This window comes from Solanum verrucosum, unplaced genomic scaffold, assembly GCF_900185275.1.
Source record: "Solanum verrucosum unplaced genomic scaffold, falcon-dt-bn FXZP01000255.1, whole genome shotgun sequence".
In the NCBI taxonomy this organism is placed as follows: domain Eukaryota; kingdom Viridiplantae; phylum Streptophyta; class Magnoliopsida; order Solanales; family Solanaceae; genus Solanum; species Solanum verrucosum.
Window position 1 is genome coordinate 2,268,684 of NW_026020006.1, and position 23,500 is coordinate 2,292,183.

At 35.6% G+C, this 23,500-nt stretch overlaps 5 protein-coding genes across 5 annotated transcripts; 4 read left to right on the plus strand and 1 right to left on the minus strand.

The window, feature by feature from the left end:
• Positions 1-2,866: 2,866 nt before the first annotated feature.
• LOC125819672 (uncharacterized) lies at positions 2,867-11,772 on the plus strand. The gene is made up of 11 exons (XM_049499139.1): positions 2,867-2,994; positions 3,612-3,733; positions 3,832-4,004; positions 5,086-5,510; positions 5,589-5,634; positions 6,485-6,828; positions 7,772-8,196; positions 8,303-8,531; positions 8,760-8,921; positions 8,998-9,086; positions 11,290-11,772. The coding sequence occupies exons 2-11, from the start codon at positions 3,621-3,623 to the stop codon at positions 11,438-11,440; spliced, it is 2,157 nt and encodes a 718-aa protein (XP_049355096.1). The 5' UTR covers positions 2,867-2,994; positions 3,612-3,620; the 3' UTR covers positions 11,441-11,772.
• On the plus strand, positions 3,480-12,414 carry LOC125819467 (uncharacterized). Its single transcript, XM_049498894.1, has 16 exons — positions 3,480-3,521; positions 3,612-3,733; positions 3,832-4,004; positions 4,156-4,353; positions 5,086-5,510; positions 5,589-5,634; positions 5,684-5,752; positions 6,339-6,398; positions 6,485-6,828; positions 7,772-8,196; positions 8,303-8,531; positions 8,760-8,921; positions 8,998-9,086; positions 11,290-11,412; positions 12,025-12,170; positions 12,335-12,414. Exons 1-16 carry the CDS (start codon positions 3,480-3,482, stop codon positions 12,412-12,414), a joined length of 2,733 nt encoding a protein of 910 aa, XP_049354851.1.
• Positions 12,279-18,400, minus strand: LOC125819676 (uncharacterized). Its single transcript, XM_049499142.1, has 8 exons — positions 17,961-18,400; positions 17,389-17,524; positions 17,222-17,291; positions 17,026-17,119; positions 15,722-15,935; positions 15,234-15,375; positions 13,828-13,998; positions 12,279-12,632 (listed from the first exon to the last, which is right to left on the minus strand). The coding sequence occupies exons 1-8, from the start codon at positions 18,238-18,240 to the stop codon at positions 12,441-12,443; spliced, it is 1,299 nt and encodes a 432-aa protein (XP_049355099.1). The 5' UTR covers positions 18,241-18,400; the 3' UTR covers positions 12,279-12,440.
• Positions 18,401-21,242: 2,842 nt separating this feature from the next.
• On the plus strand, positions 21,243-23,406 carry LOC125819678 (serine/threonine-protein kinase SAPK7-like). Its single transcript, XM_049499147.1, has 7 exons — positions 21,243-21,393; positions 21,469-21,699; positions 21,774-21,866; positions 21,942-22,034; positions 22,310-22,414; positions 22,502-22,600; positions 22,955-23,406. Exons 1-7 carry the CDS (start codon positions 21,274-21,276, stop codon positions 23,288-23,290), a joined length of 1,077 nt encoding a protein of 358 aa, XP_049355104.1. The 5' UTR covers positions 21,243-21,273; the 3' UTR covers positions 23,291-23,406.
• LOC125819468 (serine/threonine-protein kinase SAPK7-like) lies at positions 21,274-23,290 on the plus strand. The gene is made up of 7 exons (XM_049498895.1): positions 21,274-21,393; positions 21,469-21,699; positions 21,774-21,866; positions 21,942-22,034; positions 22,310-22,414; positions 22,502-22,600; positions 22,955-23,290. Exons 1-7 carry the CDS (start codon positions 21,274-21,276, stop codon positions 23,288-23,290), a joined length of 1,077 nt encoding a protein of 358 aa, XP_049354852.1.
• Positions 23,407-23,500: the final 94 nt, after the last annotated feature.

Genomic DNA, 23,500 nt, shown 5'->3' on the forward strand with positions numbered 1-23,500 from the left:
CTTAAGAATTTTTTGAATTTATCCTTGGACCATTTTATTTAGATGGTTATATAGTAAATGAAAAAATAAATAATAGATCTAATTTATCAATAGCCCCATTAATTTTACTTTAAAGTCTTCAATTGAGGTAGATTCCAATTGAATACATTATGTTTAAATGTTTTTTGTTTTACTTTTCTGGAACGTGTTAACAAATGTTATATAATAATTTCTTTTTCAGTTAGACACTTGAAAATATAGAATTGTTATCTAAATAATTATATAGAAGAGATAGCTAGGAAAAAAAGAACCAACATATATATAATTTCTTTGGATAAGTATCCATAAGATTAAATATTATATATTTTTTAACCTTGAGTAATTTGCATGTATACTTAATAATTAATTTAAATAATAATTATTAAAATCATGTTTTTAATAGTGAGAAACTCGCTTAATTATCTCAGATAATTTACCAACTAAAGATATTCAAATTCAATGAATTTAAAAGGCAACATTGATGTATTTTGCTTGTGTTATATGATGTATCAGTATATACTTTTTATAGTATATTTATGATATGATAATGAATTTATGTCAATGACGAGTGTGTACATTTGATACATATATTTATTATTATATTAAGATTTAATAATATTCATTTTATGTAACTAACTTATTTTGATATCCTCATAAAATTATAATAAAATTGATATAATATTTGACAATTCTCACCCAACACGAGGAAATTTATTGACGGATATATGCCAAAATAATATTATAGTTTGTGACATTATTAATCTTAAGTATAAATAATGAACATTTAATTATTAATCTTGACTCTAGTTTTTATTTTTTAGGCAATTTACCGTAATCGGTATATTTTATTATAAAAATGCTAATTGCTAGCATTTCATTCTTGATATGCATATTTGGCAAATCATATGAATATAATTGTTAATGGTTATCCTATTCAGTTTGGTCAATAAATGAAAAGATTGTGTCCCTCGAACGTCTTAATGTAATTTTCGTTTTTGATTCAAATATCTTATTCTAATTTTTTATTTTGCATATAATTAATTATTCTTTAGGATTTTATAACAAAAGTATTATTGTATCACTTTTTTTAGGAACAATCTTAATTAAGATGATCTTGTTTTGAACACTTTGTGATAATCTTCTCACTATGTAATAGCTCGCAAATCACATAAGAGATGTCAATCTCATTAGGCAAAAATTCGATGTAACGAGCTCATTACTAAGTAGCAAATGAAGGCTGAATTCGATCTCAGGTCTCCCACATGGGAGACTCATCTCCTAACCACTCATCCATGTCCTTACGGGCGGATGGCTTTGTCTTTCATACATACAAACAACTAGATAAATAAATAAAAAATCTCTTTAAGCTCTAAAATATATTATAAATATTTATAGTAGTTTAGAGCTTATTTATAAATTTTAAGTAATGATAGTTTAGGCAACTTTCACCGTAGCTCGGATAATTTCATTCCCAAATTTATTTCTCCTAGTTATCTCATACACCTTTTTCAATAATCTCATGTCTGATGCACTTATCTTATAGACATGAGAGTTCTTGATTGACCAATATTCTACCCCATATAACATAGACGATTTAGTCACCACTCTATAGAACTTACCTTTAAGAATTGACTGGACATTCTTGTCACACACAACAACGTATGCCAACCTTCATTTCATCCATCCCTATAACACCCCAACCCGCTAGTGATATTGTCCGTTTTGGGCCTAGACTCACATAACTTTAAGATGCATCACTAGTGAGTAAGGCTTGCTTACTTATATACCAACATCCCTCTTGTGTTTTACCGATATAAAACTTGTTATGTTAAGTTTGGGTGTCACAATCCTGTCCTAATTTGATATGTGACATCCACTTTAATCTCCCCATTGCCTTAGATAACTGATCTTTGGTACTTGAAACTTATTCTCTTGGGAATGACCTAGTGTCAAGTGTCACGTCCACGTCCGCTTCATGGGACATGTCCCCGAATTTGCATTCTAAGTACTTAGTTTTGGTCCTGACCAACTTGAAACCTTTTGATTCTAGGATATGTCTCTAAACCTCCAATATCTCATATATGTCGCTTTATGTCTCATCAATAAGTAATATATTATCTGGAGATAACATGCACCATAACACTTCCTTTTTAATGCATCACGTTAAAATATCCATCCTCAAAATAGATAAAAATGGACTAAAACCATATCCACAAATGAAAAGTGTTATAAGTAACCTCCCACACTTCTAATATGAATCTCAACACCATCATATATATCTTTAATTATCCTAATGCGCTTCATGCACACCTTTATTAACATTCAGACATTTCTATAAATTTCGTACGAAGACTTTGTATCTCCTTAGAATGTTTCAAATAACAATACTCCATAAAGCTATGTTAAAAGCTAAAACGAATGTGTAGTGTATTACTCTTTTTTGAATATTGCCTACATATTTGAACAAATAATAATACATATATACTAAACTATTGTTTTTCGATTTTCCGCCCGATGTCCAATCACATTGATGTTCGATTAAATCCAGATTCACGTCGGGAAGTCTCACTTTGGAGGTAAAACGTTTCTAACAAAGGAGACTCCGTATCTAAGGAACTCGATATGAGACCTTTGGTTAAGGATGACTGAGTACTTACCACTTCACTGTAACCTTGATCGGTTGGTTAAAGATGGAGGAGAACTTACCACTTCACCGTAACCCTAATCGATACATACTTCAATTGTGATAGGGGTATTTTAGTAAAGTAACCCATAAATAAAATGTAAAAATAGTACTTGTAGTACTAGTATAAATTGTGTTCCTAAGACGAGGGAATTGAACAGAGAGAGAGAGAGTATCGGCAAACACGTCCCAAACCACCACCGCCTTCCTCTCTCTTCCACCATCAACTTCCAACACTCGTAAAACTACCCGAATCTCAAAAAACCCATATCCACAATCTTCTTCTGAATCTGGTAAGCCCTCTTTTTCCTTCATAATTTCTGCTATTTTAACGCAAAATCTTGAATACTTCACTGGCGGGAAATGTATTTTCTCCACTTTTTTCTTTGTTGAGTCAGATGAATGTATCAATATTGTAATTGGGTTTTTTGATTTATGCATTTTAATGTAATGCTTGCTTATTTACATCAGTGTCAGGTGCAAAACTGTAGTATCTTTGGTATATATGCACGCTAGAGCTGTTAATTTATTCGATGCTGTTTTTGGGGTTTCAGTTTTTCTGATTTTGTAGGGTTTGTGTCATGTGGATTTTTGGTACATGTAATTCTTGTATACTGTCTTAGCATGAATGTCATAAATGTCGGATCTTTGTTGGAATACAGTAGTGAATTTATTTGTTGCAGCTATTTTGGGATTTTAAAATCTTTATTTCATAAGGTATGTCTAATGTGGAATTTCATGTAATGCTCTTTTAGCTACATCAGCATATGTACAAGAGATGTTGTGGCTTGGAATATTTGCATGTGGGAGCCGTGTGAATGTATTCTTTGTTTTTTTTTGGAATTTTTATGTATTGGTTTTTATAGGGTTTCTGTTGTGTTTTTTTTGTTGTTGTTTTGGTATATTGCAGGGATTGGAGATGCCGTTATTTAAAAGAAAGCCATTTGCTTTGGCGGAAAAACCAAAGGATTTGAAGCCGAATGAACTCGTGTTCCAAGTTCGGTTTACTAAAGAGATATTTAGGGATTATAGGTAACCCTTCAAAAGTCATGATTTTTATTGAAATTTATGATATTTTCCTTTTATTTGTGGTATTATTCTAATTAGAATTACTTTCCTGAAAAATGTAGTGAATATCTGAGACGAATAAACCTGTATCGCCATAGGGTGTGGACATGCAAATTGACAGGAAAGAATTACTTGACGTATGAGGAAGCTTTGGTTTCGGAGAAGAAAGCTGCAGAAGAAGTTCAGAAGTTCCCTGAGGAACTAGTGGCTCCAGTTCTTCGCGATGTGCAATTCAGTACGTCAATGCATCTTTTAGCTTCCTGAATGACATGGTTTTCTCACCTAACTAAAATTCTATTGGTGTTTTTACTACTAGAGATGATTTTAGTTTTGCTCTCTCTTGTGTTTCAGTTGAATTACTTAATGTCCTAGAATTATGTTTGAAGGTTCTGATATCACTGCATTTTCTGAATCCCAACAAGAATGGAGCGCAAAGCACTTCATTGACGTAGTTATATTGTCATGTTCATGCTTTAGCCTTGTGTCTGAGAGTGGAGAGCACTACTTCATGGTTTGCTGCTGGAATAAATGCAACTTGTTCCAGCTCCAAGGATCAAGTGCAAAACTAATCAAACTAGAACTAGGTTTTTCCAATTTAGATAAACCACCAACACCAAGCTTATCATTGAGCAGTCCCAAACAGTACGTAAAGAGAGAACACTTATTGAACATAGCTGAAAAACAAGGAGTAACTCCAAATTGCTAGTCACACTTCCACATTCTAGATCATGAAAGTTCAAGACTCACCTATCAATGCCTTGTCAAAAAAGACTCACCTGTCAATGCTCCGAACACTTGCTAGTGTAATTGCGTTATACATGTTCTTGCTTAAGTGTTGCTTCAGTTTGTGGAGAACATTAGTAAATTTCGATACTAACTGATGGTTTTGCCGCTTGCGTTCGTGTAAACATTTCCAGCAATTTTCTCTTTCTTAAATGATCTAACAAGCTCGTTTATGTCCTCATTTTCAATTTAGTTAGCAACAACAACAACATACCCAGTGTGATTCCACAAGTGGGATTTGGGGAAGGGTGGGGTGTACACAAACCTTACCTCTACCTTGTGTAAACCTGTAAGGTAGAGAGGTTGTTTTTAGTAGACCCTTGGCTCAAGAAAACGTAGTTCAGCATTACCCATAATTGAATTCTTGGTTCAGAATTATTAGGTTTAAGGATTCTGCAAGCTACTGTTTCAAACAAATGTGGATATAGATGTGATTGGATTTGCTTTTGTGTTACAATTCTTGTGTTTTTTTTACATGTTCATTCTCTTGTAGTTTTTTGTGGTGATGATTCTTGGTAATGACTGAATTGCAGGTATGCTCAGTTTAAAAGATCTTGGGGATGCTGTTGCTCAAAAATTACAGGGCTGTCTTTCAGAAGGTAGTGAATTATATGGGAGGAAAAACAATCATGTATATTCCTGCAAAATCGAGAGAGTTGTGAAGGATGGTGAGAAAACTCGTTATGAGGTTGCATGGCTAGACAAATATGAAAGACTGCCTGAGAATACAGCCGTCGACGAAGAAGATCTGATTAGGTGCAAATTGCGATTTAGTAGAGCTTTTCTGAAGTCTTTTATCAGAGAATCTACATATCGTAGTATTCCTTGGGTCTTGCATGAAAAATTGGCAAAGAAGCATGGGATTCCAACTGATCCCCCAGATGATCTTAAAGACCAATTTTTTATGCAGGATGGAGTGGTTGTTGTAAATAGGAAGAGAAAGAAAAGTGAAGATAGAGTAAGTGCTCTAGTAACTTTTTATATACTGTCCTGTTAATTTTGTCACTTTCATGTACTAATAGTCTTGTTTATTCAGGAGGCTAAAGAGAATGGCTTCCAAGATCCCTACGAGATAGGAAGAGGTACTGCTGATAGATGTTGGCTTGTTGTTATTTACTTTCTATTGTATAGAGTTGTTTCTTCTACTTATTGGTACTTACATTGTCAAGTCTGATCAAGGATACTTACATTGCACCCAAGGTGTGGCCTAGTGGCCAATGAAGTGGGTTTAGAACCATGAGGGCTCAGGTTCAAATCCCAACAGGGATAAAAAAACACTAGGCCTGGTACCAGTTGATACTGGGAGGTGACAAGTATCTTGTGGAATTAGTCGAGGTGTGTGAAAGCTGACTCGGACTCCACGGTCATCAAAAAAAAGTCTAGACTGATCAAGGATACTATCTCGTATATGTGAATATTTACTTAACTAAGTTGCATGAGATCTTCAAATTGTTACAGATCTTGTAAATGTTACATGCTTACTTGAAGTTTAACATCTTAGGTATATCAGGTGCTGTGACACATTATTCAGCAACACATTTATAAGTTTTACGAAAACATGAAATTTAAGTAATTTTTCATATGGAAAAACTTGAAAAGAAAAAATACACAAATTGGACATCACTTACTTTTCCCTGACAAATTGTTATGCAACAACTTGAATATGTTTTATGCTTACTTGGAAAGTTGAAAAGAAAAAAATGTTTACTTGGGAAGTATTATAATGGCTTAGAAATGTCATGTTTACTTGTAAGTGTTACATGTTTGGGATTTTATAATTTAATAGAATCATTTATTTCAAGAAAGCTACCTCTTATTCCACCTTTATCCTCACATGTTGGAACTGGTATGTATGATATGAAGCGTACTTCTGCTGTCTAGTTTCTCATGTACCATATTAATGCTTTGTCTTCACTGCATTGACATATGCAGAAGACAAACTGAAGGCACAGTCCATTAGATATCCAATCGATGATCTTTTGGTGCAATACACAGAGTTCGATAAACAGTTGGCTGAACGCCCTCCTCCATGCAGGGAATTTAACGTCCCAATGGAATGTGTAGGGGATCACTTGATGGTCTGGGATTTCTGTACCTCATTTGGCAGGTTATTGCACCTGTCACCATTCTCCCTTGAAGATTTTGAAAGGGCTGTCTGTCAAAAAGGCAGCAATATTGTTCTCATAACTGAATGTCATTCAGCCCTTCTTCGTTTTCTTTTGAAAGATAACAGTGAGTATTTCATAGCTGTACAGAAGAAAAGACCAAAGCTGAAGGTAATATTTGAATCATGTTATGTTCTCTTTCGAAGGTCACGAATTCTCAACTTTTGAAAGATTTGTTTTTTGCTGACATGATTGATTAACCTTCTTTAAAAAACAACTCTTGAGGGATTTATGTTTTTTTCCCGGACATATGATTGACTAACATTCTTGTGTAACACAATCTGATTAAGTACCATATTTTGTGAACTCTGATGATATCGATATATCTTTAAAAGGAAAAGTTGGAACTTGTCCTGATGTGAGGCAAGCTCCAAAAATCCTGGGGGGGGGGGGGGGGGGGGGGGACTATTGGAGGGAGAGAATCTCAAGGGCTAATTCTCCAATGGCTCGATGCTGGGTGGGTGGGGGATTTCATGCCCTTGCACGCGTTTGCCATGATTGGTGTATTTTCTTTCTTTAACTTTTTAAGGTTTTGACTATATCTTGTCTTGTATAATATGTTTATGTTATATTTCTTGGAATTCGGTAATTTGTATAGTGTTGAGTATCTATGTTATTTTATTAAGCATGTAAAATGTTTGAATTTTATACAGTTGAATGTATTTCCCACAAGGCCACAACTAGTCATAATTTTTGCATAATTAATTTTTATAAAACTGTTTCTCATGGATATATAACCTCTTGCCATTATAGGCAAGATGCTCATGACCTGAAAAGAATATATTGAAGCTCACATGCCTTACTTGATAACCAAAAAAAAAAAGAAGAATCAATTGAAGCTCAAAGTTGAAATTTGAATTTATGCGTGCACTTCTGATATTAAGATAAATTTATCAATGTATGTATTTGCAAATTGACTTATAAATCAGAATATGTTTGACATATTTCACCAATGGGATATTTTTTCTCTTACAATGCAAGTAATTATTTTATACATTTCTTTGTTGAACACTGATAATTGTCTTACCTAAACCTTCCCTTTTTTGCTTCCCAGATTACTTTAGTCACCTGGACAGAGTATTTGTCTGATTTTTTGGAATTGACTGGTATTGTTGAATTGTCTAATCATGTTGCAACAATTAAGAGGGGTCACTATGGCCTTCTAGATATTCAGGCCAAATTGACAATCTTGCGTGAACTGGTCTGTCGAGTCCTTGAGACAGAGTATTTTAAGGAGAAGTTGGATGAGGATATTGAAAAGCAGTATGCACTTGCAGCAACAAGGAGAGAGGAAATTTTGGAAGAATCTAGGAAGAAGAGAGAAGACCATTTGAAAATCCAGTCTAATGGGAAGGAAGCAACAAAAGGGCGTGGCAACTCCTCAGATACTGGGAGTGATAACCACCTCAGAGAGAATGGAGATATGCCAAGTAGCAATGGCAAACAGACATCTCCATCAAAACATTCATTTGAAAACAGGTTTACTTTTTTGTACTTGAAGTTTTTCTAGAATTTGGATGGTAACTTCATGATGTCAGTTTCTTATTTTCCGTTTTTCTGTCTCTTGTTGCTTCCTGTCTAATAGTGAGAGTGAGCTAACAATCTCCTCATTGAAAAATTCTAAGAAGAGAAAGGTTGACGTCAAAAATTCTACAGCAAAGATGAATGCTTCCTCTAAGATTGCTTCTGATAAATTGATAAAGGATGAAGGGAAGGAAATGTTAGAAAGCAGGAGTATGGACCAAAGAGCTGCTCACAAAATGCGGAAGAATGAGATAAAGGAGCATCTTGAAAACAGGAGTAAGGAGCAAAGGGTGAGTACCCTCTCCTCTCTCTATCTAGCTCTCTGGTTCTCTTTCTTCGACAGACAAGCATGTTGTCTCATGTTAAACAGACAAGTTGACATACTGAAGTTTTCTTACCGAGATGTCTGTTGAAATGGCTTCATGGTCCGCAATTTGCACAGTGCAAATTGTGACTCAACATTAATGTTTTTTACTTGTATTTGTTAAAGATGTGTTCCTTGTGTGTCTGCATTGCAGAAAGAATATCTTGAACGGGAAATAGAGAAAAGAGTGATACGCACCAATCCATTGGGAAAGGACCGAGATTATAATAGATATTGGTTTTTCCGCCGTGATGGAAGAATATTTGTTGAGAGTTCAGATTCCGTCGAGTGGGGCTATTACTCTTCCCAGGAGGAGGTATAGATACTAGAACACATTTTCCCTTATGGTTTTCTCTTACGTTGTGATGATGTTCAACTTTTCCTTGTAACAGCTTGATGCTCTGATTGGATCACTGAATGTCAAGGGTGAAAGGGAGAGGGCTCTTAAAAAGCAACTCGAAAATCTCTACCACAAAATAAGGTGAGTTGAACTTCGGATGAAATACTTTCATTTGCCTAAATTCTTTATTTGGAATCTTTAATGGGACTTAGGAGGAGACCACAGTTCCGAAAAAAAGAATCATGCAATGGAACTTGGTGGTTGGTATTAGTCTCGACTCTTGAGGATTACAGTTACACTGAGGTGAGCTGAACTTATCAAAATAAAAATAAAGTGAGGTGAACTTTATTTTATTTTATTTGAATTTTGGAGGCAACTTAGAAAGAGCCCATGATACTAAAATCACGTGAGAACTTGGTTGGGTGGTCTCTTTGTCGTGTTGCTTTAAGCTACGGAATTGCTATATCCTCTGGGCAACTGTTATTAGTCTATTTTCATGTGTGTTTTCTGCTTACATGTATGACATTTGCTGTTAATTATGTTAAAACTGTAGTCATGATCTATTTAGAAACAGTAAGAGAGGCACAATAAAACCCATCTTCCCTTGGTATTTAATACTGATTTAAGAGAGGTGCACCTAATTATCATAAATAAGTTTCATTTGACTATTCTCTCCAAACTTTAGTTCACTTATGCAGATGGTCTTGCAACTGTATTTTGTTTCTTGCTTTTCAAAGACACTAAATTTCCTTTTAACTAGAATGGTGTATCCAGAGGTAGGGTAACCCTGCTCAATCTGCTGATGTCCTCGATGTTCGTAAAGTATTTTTTTTTCTGGAGTAGATTTTCTATATCGAAGAATACAAATAACCCTTATTCCATTGACTCATAAGGAGAATTCAATTACTGACTCACAACACTTACTGGGAAATCGATGTTAGGTCGAGTCACAATGACTTACTTTAACTTGACTACCTACTTTCTACATCTTCCACAATCAGAGGGTCCCTTTTCGGATCCATCGGAGTATCAATAGGAATAGGCCTACAATTCTTCATTCATGTCTCCTCAGGAATGTAAGAACATACTTTCTCCTTCTCAAAATAATAATAATATAAGAACATACTTTCTTTGTGAAATGAACTATCTCGATTCATCAAAACCTCAATGCCTGAAAAGTATATCAATCGATCTAGGTCCTTGGTCTGAAAATTCGAAAAGGTTATTCTTCAAGTTGATACTTTTCTTTTCATTATTATATATGATGAGCATATCATCAACACAGATCACTAAATACATACACTACTCTTGAGGCAATAGAACACATAAAGATCAGTCTCTCTGTGAGTCATTATCTCACTCCTTTTGTTTACTCAAATCATCTTTATTCTCTCTTCCTCCTCGTGTCTTTGGGAGCACATGACTCCAGGGAAAGATGAGTTTGCTCTTTGTGCTAGAAGGGATGTCGGTGCTACTAACTTTTACTCCCCAGTACCTTATGCATTGTTGGCGTTGTTTTCGTTGAAGCTAATCTCTACTTTATAGCTTCTTCTGTACACCTAGGCATTCTTGAGATCTTATCCGTTTCAACTTTTAGCGGCTTTGATTGTTTCTCCTTCATTTTCTCCCCAAACTCCATCTACCTCTCCCAACTCCATACAACTTGCGAATCTCTAGATACAATCCATAGGCGGTTAGGGCATATGATAATTTACCCAAAATTTAGAAAATGGTCTGTGGTTTGTCCAAATTGTTTGCATTAGGCTGTAAGTCATGTCAACCCAGGAAAGCACAAACGATCTACATTTCCTCGTCTAATAATTGTGTAAGAGTTTCCTTTTCATTTGTTTCATTTTGATGTTTGGCATCCCAGTAGAGTTGGTCAACTCTGGGATTTCAGTATTTTGTTTATTTCGTAATTGATGATTGTTTTTTTTGTCAAGGACAGTTTTATTGGTAAGGTACCAAGCTCATACGTGATCATACAAGATTCAACAACTAACATAAAACATCAGACAATCAAGTAGCTCATCCTAACAAACTCAGGAAGATCATATATTGCCTACCTTTATAATAAAAAAATCATATATTGATCCACGTCATCTAATCTACTACAATTACACCAAAAAAATCAAATTTGCAAACATGTATTCTTAATTCTAGATATATGTTTCTTTTTTCCTTCAAAGTATGCATTGTTTCTCTCCAACTAGATGGTCTGAAAATGCATATGGGAATAGTCTTCCAAATCTGTTTCAGAACTCTTGAGGTCTTTTATCTTGCAATCATTATCTTCAAAGATTTCCTCTTCATCTCTAAATGTCTCTGGTTTAACTTATTACAGCTTGGAACTTCAAAAGAGATCGAAGGAGGTGGCTCAGAAGGCAGAAACAGACGATGCTGATGTTCGGAGATCAACACGTGTCCGTGCTCCACCAGGAGATAATCCTGCTCTTGCCTTCTTGAAGTACGTTAACAAGTGGAAAGAAGACTAACCTAGAAAGTTAGACTATGGCAACATACTCTGTTGTTCAGAATTGGTATTGTAGTCGCAGCTAACCATCATGCCGAGATGAATATAGGGGAAAAGAAATTTGTCCTGCATTTTGTTGAAATGACAGTTCATTTTTGGCAATTGAACGCTGGCCAATGATAGGAATGAAATTTGGTTCTTTTTCATTTCTGTGATTATGGTACAGATGAAAGGTTACTGTTCCAATTTTGTATATGATGTTCATTGGCTGGTTCTAACATTAGGATGTTCCTTTAATAATTTTGGTTATCGACATTTGATCATTGTGTTATGGTGGAAGACTTGCAGTTTTATACATGGAAGTACCATTTTAAGCTAATTGAAGTAGAGGCTATTAACAATGTCTGTAACACTGATTTCTACCAAGAGCAAGTAGCAACAGTAGTCTCTCAGTATGATTTTGTTCGTTAGTTGTAGAAGCTATTAACGTTTAGTATTGTTCCAAATAGATATGTATTTTGCACTTGGTGCTTGAATTGATGCGTAGAAAATAATTCAGAGGCCTCCACTGCTTCACGGTCAATTTTTTTTCCTATTACCTTTCAGAGAAAGAATTATTGATGTTATCAACAACAATCTGGAGGAAGGTTTTTCAGTTTGTGTGCTTCTCATTCAAGATATAGTTGCACTTCTCTACCACTTCTTAAGGTTATCTACAGCGTCCAGTGAGGGCGTACATAGTGCGGAAAAAGGTGTCTTTTAACATGTTTAATCTTACAGAGGTACACTAATCACCATGAAGCGTAATCAAATTTGAGATTAAAAGCTATATTACACCGGCAAGATTTCTGAGAATAACGTTTTGGGAACCCCTGTTTCAAAATTAGTTTTATTACTTTTCGACACATATTTACAGGTTTGCTTCATTTAATGCCAACAGTAACATTTGCTGGCACTAGACCACCAGAAACAGAAGTTTACACGAATGTCAAATGAGTGATGAGCTTGCTGTAAATATCAAATTACATTATTTCAACAACAGCGCGTCCAGTAATGGTTCCCTGATCAAGATCTTTGTATGCCTGTGGAGCGTCTTCAAATTTGCAGGTCCTTGAAACAGCAGCAGATAGATTGAATATGCCACTTTCGGCAAGTTTAATCAGCTTAGGGAGATCTTGTCTTGCTCTGGCTCCATAAGAGCCAATTACTTTTATCTAGCATCACAATATCAGCAGTGAGAAAAAGCTGCTTATATTCAAATAAGAAAACACAATAGTGCTCAGAAAAATATTAATAGTACCTAAACATAATATGGATTTTCATATTCCAATACAATAAATGAAAGACTATTTAAACCTTTTTTTATAGAATTAAAAACTTTACTAGTATATATCAGTATGGCATTTACTAACAGACCACAGACTAGGCCTAGGCAAGCCATATTTACCCCTTAATATCTTCATTCTTACAGAAGTTCATGTTTTGAAAAGTACAAAGAAGTGCTGCTGAGTCACTCTTAAAATGTCTAGCAGCAGAATTTTACGAGAGATTTTAATGATTGGGAATTGGAATTAAGTAGGGCAATCACTTCAATTATTGGATCAATGGTAGAAGAAGATAAAGAGAACTGCATAGTTTGGACGGCAAGCAATATTCTGTCAGAAGCTGCTATGATATTCTCCCACAAACAGGCTGATAATTGTGAAGAAAATTCGCCATGGAAATGTTATGGGATACCAAAGCGCCTATCATGTGGCCTGTTTTGGGTGGATTGTCATCAAAGAGTCTTGTTTAACCCAAGATAATCTACAAAGGAGAGGCTTCACTTTAAGTAACAAGTGCTATTTATGAGAAAATGGATTGGAATCTGTTAATCATCTGTTTATTCACTGTATAATTGCTAAGCAATGCTGGGAGCTGTTCCTAAACCGGTGTGGGGTTGCTTGGGTTATGCCTTCAGATATAAGAAGCCTACTAGTCAGTTGGCAAGGGTAAAAGATAGCAGGGAATAAGAAGAAAATATGGAGGACCATTCCAGTATCTGGGAGAGAAGGGGAAAATGGTTGTTTTGAAAACAAAAAGAATCACATCTCACTCGTCTCCAAAGTCTATTTTCTATGGGTTTAAGAGGTTCTTAGAGGGAAGTATAGATAAGTACATGGGTTTCCTTAGGTTTGCTAGGAAAAATGTAACTGGATGTTATTTCTGTAGGCATTGTCTGCTTCTGATATATCTCTATGTACCAGTTTAGTACTTCTTTAATAAAACTTTACCTTTATAAAAGAAGAAGTATGTGCCTATTTCTTTGAATGCAAAACAATTTGACATATCAAAAAGAGGGAATGGATCATCGGTGTTAGCAGATTGGAATTGAGAGGGACAAGCAATAAAACACACAAAAGCACATACCTGTCGTCGCACTAGGTGGTTAATATCCACCTCCCCCTTAGCACCAGATAGTGTAAGTCCAATCATCACAGCTTTTCCTCCATCGCGAACGCTTTGCACACACTGCAAGAATGTTTGTGGTCTCCCCAAAGCTTCAACAGCTATGTCAACACCATAGCCTCCTGTGATGTCCTGTACAAGTTGAATAGCTTATCATATTAGTTTAAGCAGTCGGTATGTTCTCAAATGCAAGCCAAACATTTGATCAGAAGAAGACTCCATTTTAACAACCTAAAAAGCAATTAGCTATGGGCAAAATCTCCCAATAAATGCACATGTAAGACATATCAGAGTGCTAGAAGGAAAATTCAGATACTAATAAACAAAATCCAACGAACTAGTATTAAAAGCACAAGCTTTCCTTTATTATTGGACCGTGATAGGTGCAACTCATATTTTGTTCAGCTGGTTAATAAAAACAAAAGAAAACATATACCAATAGTAGTAATAGCACTAGTTTATTAGGACAGCCTCACCATTAATCACCTGAAAGTCGCCATTCTCTATTATACTGGTTTTACCCATAAGTTTGTCACTTAAATCAAAACATTAAAACAGTGTTGTCAAAGGTACACTTAAAGCGCGCTTACAACATTGAAGTGAGGCTCAAAACATATCGAGCCTCTTCACGTCGCTTCATGTGCATTTAAAGTGTCGTCATCAAGGTTCTAAGGCATAATTTCCCCTTGCCAGTGAGCGAGCCTCTTCTGAGGGGGTGACACTAAGCAAATAATATTTTACATTGTAAAAAAATATTCAATTTCTTAGTTCATATATTTGTCATTCATGCTTGTAATTATTAGACTTGGAACTAAACATATGCATTTGTATAGAACCCATCTCGCCAATAACAAATAATTTATACTACAAGATTTGAAGACTGGATTTAACAAAATCCACAGAAAATGCATAAGCTAGACATGAACATAGTGCAGAAACAGCCCTCTTGAATACACAAGTTGGCCAATGAACTCAAGGCCAAAATTCAAGAACTTGCGCAATCAGAACCTATAGATCTCATTTGGAATAATTTCACTGCTCAGTTTGCACAACATTTTCCTATAATTATCTACAGCCGATGTTGCTCAAACTCCTCAAAAATGTCAACGGGTGCGTGGGATTCTCAAAAAATAGTGTATTTCTTTGAGAATCCAACTGTGGCATCGAAAGTGAAGAGTCAACACAACTTAGTCTACAGCACATCGCATACAGATGTACTCTTGGGCCTTGGCCTTAATGTATATTAGCATACAAACCCACCTCTTTATCTAGAAATCAGAATTGAGTAAATACTATATGGTGTTTGATAGTTAATTGAATGTTAATTTGATAGTATGTACATAACAGGTTAAGGGAGAAGTCTATACCTTGATTGTCTTCACTGCATCCACCTTTGATGCATTTACACAATGAGTGGCTCCAAGGAACTTAGCTTTCTGCAATTTCTCATCTTGAACATCTACTGCAATAATCTCTGACGCCCCAAATGCTCTTGCTATTTGCAGACAGCTATACCGCGTTTTCAGGTAATAAATCACAGAAGCAAATCAGAATAAAAGTAGCAAAGCTTAACTCAAGATGCCCATCCACAGGATAGTAGAGGTAAGAATGAACAAAGATAAAGTATGAAGAAGAAACACGGTATAGTAAGGAAATCAATTGCGAATGCATAAAAATGAAGAACAGAACTTGACATTGAGTAAATTATTGAATTAAAATAGAGGTTACTAGTTAGACATATAGAGTCTCACCAGTGTTCAGACTGCAGGCATAATGTGCCCATATCAGACACCCAAAACATTCTGTTTTATTCATTTTCATAGTTAAATCAAATTAAGATGATCCAACTTTTTACCTTGAGCCAACACCTCCTATACCAATCACAGCAACAGCATCACCTGGGCGCACCTCAGCAGCATGAGCCATAGCCCCATAGGCAGTAAAAACTGCACATCCTAAAATGGCGGATTCTGTGTATGGCAATGAATTTGGTAGAACAGCCAATGCATGTGCTGGAACCACACAGTATTCAGCTAGACCTCCCATGCTATACATATACACCGGCTTACCTGAAAGATCAAAATATGAATAGTTTTCTTTTGGATAAGGTAATGTTAATCACATTAAGCAATTGAAAGTTTAAAACCACATTAAGCAATTAAACGTTTAAAACCACAGTTGAAGAGAAGAATCAGGAGTTGATGAATAATGCTAGAAAGTTTCCATTCATATATAACTAGTCCAGCAATCATAGACATCCTAAAAAGCCAATCTGAACACGTGCCAACTTAGCTGTTCAGATAGTCCATAACGTTCATACTCATCATACATATCAGTTAATCAATTGTCTCAACACGAACTAGTTGGGGACCACCCCGTGGAGTTTTTGAACACTTATAACTTTTTACAAACATTGAAAATGTTAATAGAAAGCATGACGGGGTACTTTTTTTTTGATGACCGTGGTGTCTGAGCCAGCTTTCGTGCACCTCGACTAATTCCACGAGATATTTGTCACCTCTTAACAACAATAGGTATCAGGTAACTCTGGCATGACGGGGTACACTATTACAAGTAAACAAATATTTCTCAATGTGAAACATTCATCTACATCCTACAATGCTGAAGAAGAACACTCATGCATATGTAATAAAGGTTCTGTATTAACATACTTCTTTCCTGAGCAGTAAATTCTTCAATAGAAGTAAATTCTTAAGTAACATTTTTCAAACCTCCTTTTTCTCTTAAACTTGGTAATATGGGTTTCGAATATCTCCTAGACCACAGCCTTCCTTCTCATGCAACAAGTAGTATCTATGAAGAACTAGTGATACAGCAAGAATAGGGTGGAAACCCAAACTAAGTGTGTTCAACCTTTACAGTTACAATAAAAGTAGTCAGTTTGATTCCCAGATAAGTGAGACTTTCAGAAAAATTGCAGTAAAGACCTTCTTTACTGATTACAGGACCATGTCAAGCCATCTGCTCAGTAGCTTAGAGAAACCACTAGCATAAGCAAAAAAGGTAGAAAATTGAACATTTGATGCATATTGCATTGAAGAATCATGCTTGACCTGAATGCTTGAGAAGACCATATGTTTAATTTTGAAACTCAAATAGAAATCAGAAAAAAATTGCAAGTAATAACAGCCTCCTTACCACTATTGCGGAGGAACAGTCGCGTTTCCCCATCATAAAGGGTTCCCTTCGCTCGGTTGTAAGCAAAGAAATCCTCACATAAGTCATCTTGACCCTGTGTTCATTAGATAACTATGGTATCAAATAATTTGGCATGACTGCATCATGATATGCAAATATTGTAGGTTTTATAGGAAACAAATCCACGTATTGTTACCTTAGAGCAGAAGGAACAGCTACCACAAGGCATGATGAAAGCTCCAACAACTTGAGATCCCACAGGAAACCTGAAAAATATAACAAATTCTTCTCATCATTGATTGGCAAGGACAACTACATCAAGGGAAAACTATAGTATGTTTCAAGAAAGTGTAATTGTTTAACCTTTCAATGATTTTACTGTCTGAGAGCTGTCCATGTTCAACCACTTCACCAGTTATCTCATGCCCCACAACACAAGGGCTAGCAAATGGAAGTTCACCCTTTATTACATGCAGGTCAGAGTGGCAGACCCCACAGGCTGTAGCAAATACATCAACAATAATTTAGCTATCATATCCTTCTTACATAGATACCATTTGGATTAGCATGTGCAATTAACCATACAAACATAGACCAACAATGCAAGCTTATAAGTGTCAAGCCAGGATAGATAAAAGTCTTGCTTGTTGACCTAAGAAAGAGCAAATTACATACATTTGTCAAAAATATTTTTTTTTAAAGAGACAACTCCTTTTCTAGATTGTCCAAAGATTGCAACTTTTGCACAATTTTCAACTGGATGGATGATGGGCTCACTTAATTACCAAGTTTTTGTTTGCAGCAGGGTCCAAACCAGTGCACCTAACCCACGCGTGATGCATTGCATTCTTACCACAGAAAGAGGCAATCAGCATAGGATTGATTATCTGGCAGAAAAGCCAATGTATAAGGAATATAAAAAGTAGTGACCTGACCTTTAGTTTTGATGAGAACTTCATTAGCTTTAGGTCGAGGCATATGGAAGTCTTCAAAGGTGAGGGGTTTGCCTGGTTCCCAAAACACAGCAGCACGCATGTGAGAAGGGCCACCGCTTAGATGGTAGTAGGAGGCCTCTGATGGTGTTGTACTATTCTTCTCCGATTCAAAACTTGAACTAAAGGATCGATTAGTGAAAGGGGTTGTTGATCTTGCTAAAAGTGCAATCTTTGATGATGTGCTTCGAATGGCGCTGCGGATTATGTGAGGGAAAGACATAGTTGATCAATTGGAATCGCCTCTGAACAATCAATCCTTTTCTTGTATTCAACTACAGATTCAAATCTATCAACCAACGATGGAAAGGGACTTGTTAGTATTCTAGTATTACTATGACATTAATGGATAAACATTAGGATAAAAATAAATTATTATGATGTTATTAGATAAACCAAAAGGAAAAGGATGAAAATCAGAATGGAAGGAAAATATATGATACCAAAATAGGATAAAGTGCCTAATTTATCACCATAATTTTGCAAGCTGAGTCACTTTTATATCAGCTCTATTAAATGCAAATTTGAGGAGTATAATAACATACCAAACACAACATTTGCAATGTATCCGACACGGAATATATCTGAGAGCATTGAAAAATTCGAGATTTTTGTAATTAGGGAAACTTCTGGAATATGGTGTAGTTAGCCTCCAAATGTAAGATATTTCCGTAAGTTATACAAAAAAAAACCTATGCCATTGCCAATACTTTTTTTTTTGATTTCCCACCTGATGTCTAGAGCCCACATTGGAGCTCCGACTAAATTCGAATCGCGCACTGCAGGGCCCATTCGAGAGTGGCGCTCCCAACATGATTTTCTCCATACCCAGAGCTCGAACCCGAGATCCCTGATTAAGGGTGAAACACTCCCACCACTGCACCACAAGTCATTACCAATACTTACTACTATTAATAAGGAGGACCGGAGAGGAGATTAACCTCCAGCCTCTCCCACTTATTTAAAGTGTGACATTACTCAATTATTTACTATTGTAATCTTCGATCTTCATATTTTTTATTTAGTCCCCGTAAGTTGAAACTATGTCGTGTCTTATCTAATTACCTTCCCTAGTTCTTCTTCGGCCTACCTTTAGCTCCTGTTATAGCCAATCTTCCACACTTTCTTAATGGCGCGCATCCACACAACTCCTCTTTACATGTTTGAACCATTCTAGTCTTGCTTTCCTCATGTTATCCGACATAGAGGTCACTCCCACTTTACCCCACATAACTTTGGTTTTAATCATGTATCTCATAATATATCCACACATCTATCTTAACATTCTTATCTCTACCACATTCATCTTTTGAACTTGAGCATTTTTCTCATACAATAATACTGGTCTAACCACTAGTCATAGAACTTACCTTGAATAATGAACCCACAATACTTAAAACTTCCTCTTTTAGGTATGACTTGTGCATCGGTCTTCACTTCAACCTCTGCCTCATGCATTACATCACCGAGCATAACTCCATGTACTTAATTTTTGTCCTACTTAACCTAAAACCTTTAGACTTTAGTGTTTGTCCTCAAGCTTCCAACCTATCTTTAACTTCATCACACGTCTCATCAATCAATATTTTGTCATGTGCGAAAAACATGCACCACAATGCCTCCCATTGAATATGTCGTGTCAATTCGTTCACCACCAAGGCAAATAGAAATGGGCTAAGAGTTGATCCCTGGTGTGACCCCATCATGACTGGAAAGTGGTCCGAGTCACCTCCAGTTGTCCTAACCCGAGTCTTGGTTCCATGCCCTTAATAGCCCTAATGTAGACCCCTCCTCATCATTCCACGAGTGATTAGAGAAGGGAAACAACCTAAGTGTTATTGCATTATGTACAACATTCTTCTGCTTACTCATGAAGCAATGAATTGCACTGTCATGATATATCTTAGTTTGCAGATCCTGTTGATCAATTAGCTGCACCTGGTGTTTGTTTGTAATGGAATTAACGACTGAAATTTATCCTTCCGCGTCTAAGTTTTCCACTTTACCTTGGACTGAAATTGCAGAACAAAGTCCAATATTTGTATAATGATACACTTGAGATTTCTTTTGTGTTAGTGTTATTACTACTACATTTTATTGTATGATTTGTCTTTCATATATATGGAAGATGTTGTATATCACAGAACTTACAATGTCAATAATGCCCAAGTTTGAACAAACTAATGATGTAGAATAATAGAGATGAGGAAGTGATCAAGTTTTATTTAATTCAAAATAAAAAAGAACAAGAGTAGGAGTAGAAGCATACATAATACAAAAAGGCAGGCTTGTATAAAAAGAAGATAGATAGAGATAGAGATAGAGATAGAGATAGAGATAGAGATAGAGGCAGAGGCGGCATCTCTGTCTCCTAAGTCCTAACTTTGCCACAGACATAAGTCAGAAAATTAAGCATATTTCAGAAATAAGCTAATCACAGACTCATGAATGGAATAAGGTTGTGATGGAGTAAGTAACCAGAGATCGATTCAAATAATTCATAGCTATAGTATGATATATTCAAGCGACCGATCGATTGACCAATAATAATAATAATAATAATAATAATATATAAATTGCTTAGCAGAAAAGATATACTAGTATATATGGTGTAAAACTAAAAGTCAAAGTGTGACCACCCACATCTGCACTTCCTTGGAGAGCGGCGTTTTTATAGATCCAAATCTTCAACTTTAATTGTCATCATGATGTACACACTAGCTAGTAATGAACTTACAGCACATTATTATTTTATCTTAGGTTTGGTTGGAGGTATTAGATAGTCATTGAATAATTAATCTTGGAATAATGTAACTTATTTCCAATCAAACGAGTCACTTGACAATTAATGTTTTCTTCCCACTAGCTGATTGATTGATTAATTTGTTTAAAATATATATATATATATGGAAGTGGTGATGAGTGGGACTTGGAATGTGGAATCCCATACCATTACTCTTTACTCCTCCCCGGCCCACCCCCACGTGCTCTTCAGTAGTGTACATGTTAAATGTTAATCAAGAGCAGGCTTGATGAACTGCACCTTACCGTTCATATATATATATATATATAGTTGCCAGTTTCCAGTTGCCAGTTGCCAGTTTTAATCACTTCATCCATAAGTCATAAACTCATCAATCCCACTAGCCACCTATAAATACATCACCTGATCAATTATTTACCAATCTATATTGCCCATATATACAACACGTACAACAAATCCATATCTGCAGATATATCGAATTAGCTAGCGAAGATGCAGAATTACGAAGTTGTGAAGGAATTGGGATCTGGTAATTTTGGTGTGGCCAGGCTCATGAGGCACAAAGAAACTAAACAGCTTGTTGCCATGAAATACATTGAACGAGGCCGCAAGGTACCCTGCTCTGTTTTCTGCTTATATATATAAATAAATAAATAATACTAATACTAGTAGTTTAATTGGTTGTAGATTGATGAGAATGTGGCGAGAGAAATCATAAATCACAGATCATTAAGACATCCAAATATTATTCGTTTCAAAGAGGTGTTATTAACATCAACACATTTGGGAATAGTAATGGAGTATGCAGCTGGTGGTGAACTCTTTGATCGCATCTGTCAAGCTGGGAGATTCAGTGAACCTGAAGCTCGATACTTTTTTCAACAGTTGATCTCTGGAGTCCATTACTGCCACAACATGGTACTTCTTTCATTTCATTTCTATTATATAGTATCATCCTTCACTGATAATTTATACTAATCAATATTGTACAGCAAATCTGTCACAGAGATCTGAAATTGGAAAACACACTGTTAGATGGAAGTCCAGCACCTCGTCTTAAAATTTGTGACTTTGGTTACTCCAAGGTACTATAAAATATATTCGATATATGTAGCTCTATCTATATATACCGTACTAATTTAGTCATGATCACATTGCAGTCGTCTGTGTTGCATTCACGTCCCAAATCGACTGTTGGAACACCAGCATATATTGCACCCGAGGTTCTATCACGCCGTGAATATGATGGCAAGGTAACATAGTATCAATCTTTTTGTTGGTTAAAATCTAAGTGAAATAATGCAGGTTGTAAAAACAAGCATGTGAAATCATGTGATGGTGACTTATAAAATAATCAAGATAACATATATTATTGTACCTTATCCTTGAAGTTAATTATAATTTTTTGAGTGATCCCTAGTTAATTAAACATGTCATTTTATTGGTTAAGTATACCTACTCTACCGGCCTTTATATATCTAAGTATTTTTTATATGATATTAAAAAGATGTTTTCCTTTTTTTATTAGTCTGCAGATGTATGGTCATGTGGAGTGACTTTATATGTCATGTTGGTGGGAGGATATCCTTTTGAAGATGTAGATGATCCCAAGAATTTCAGAAAAACTATTTCAGTGAGTTTTCTCTCTTTTTAAATAAAATAAAATAAATTGACATATGCACTTTATAATATTAATATATGGTGCTTTTCGTTTTTGCAGAGAATAATGGGTGTTCAATACAAAATCCCAGACTACGTCCATATATCTCATGATTGCAAACACCTTCTTTCTCGCATTTTTGTTGCCAGTCCTGCCAGGGTATTATATGATTTATGCAATAAACAATTGTAGTATAATTTATGTTGCAACAAATGTCCTTTTTAACTTGAAATCTATAATATCCAACTTAATTTAAGTGTAGACATTTGAATTTGTATAAAGTTGAACACTAGTATATGTAAGACGCCACATAGGACATATGTGTCTACTTGTTCAACTTTAAACAGGGTTTAAGGTTTATTTATGTACATCCAAAATTGAAGGGCATAGATGTCAGTTGAGGTCAAACTAAAAGGGAAATTCATGTATTGTGCCTTTATTAAATGTTAACACCGCTTGCTGAAATTTCTACATATGCTGCTGTGTTACTAATGTATGATATATGTTGGGCAGAGAATCACACTAAAAGAGATCAAGAACCATCCATGGTTTTTGAAGAGCTTGCCAAAAGAACTTACAGAATCAGCTCAAGCAGTATATTACAAAAGAGACAATCCAACATTCTCCCTTCAGAGCATTGAGGAGATCATGAAAATTGTATCAGAGGCAAGAAATCCACCACCTCCATCAAGGCCAGTTCCGCACTTTGGCTGGGGAACTGAAGAAGAGGAAGAAGACGGAGAGACCAAAGAAGAAGACGAGGAGGAGGATGAAGAAGACGAGTATGAAAAACAAGTTAAGCAAGTTCATGCAAGTGGAGAGTTTCATATCACACATGATGATGCTTAAGTTTACCATTTCTCATTTTCAGTATAGTCTCTGATTTTGATGTTCTGTACAACTAATAACAGCACTTGGCCCCATCAACAAATTTTTCAAAAAATATTACTAGTATTCCTTCCTTGTATTGAGATTGCAGGGTCAAATGCTTCTATCTGAAAGCCTAATGGAAGGATATCTGCATACTTCTTTCTAAGAAGACATTTCACTTAACACTTC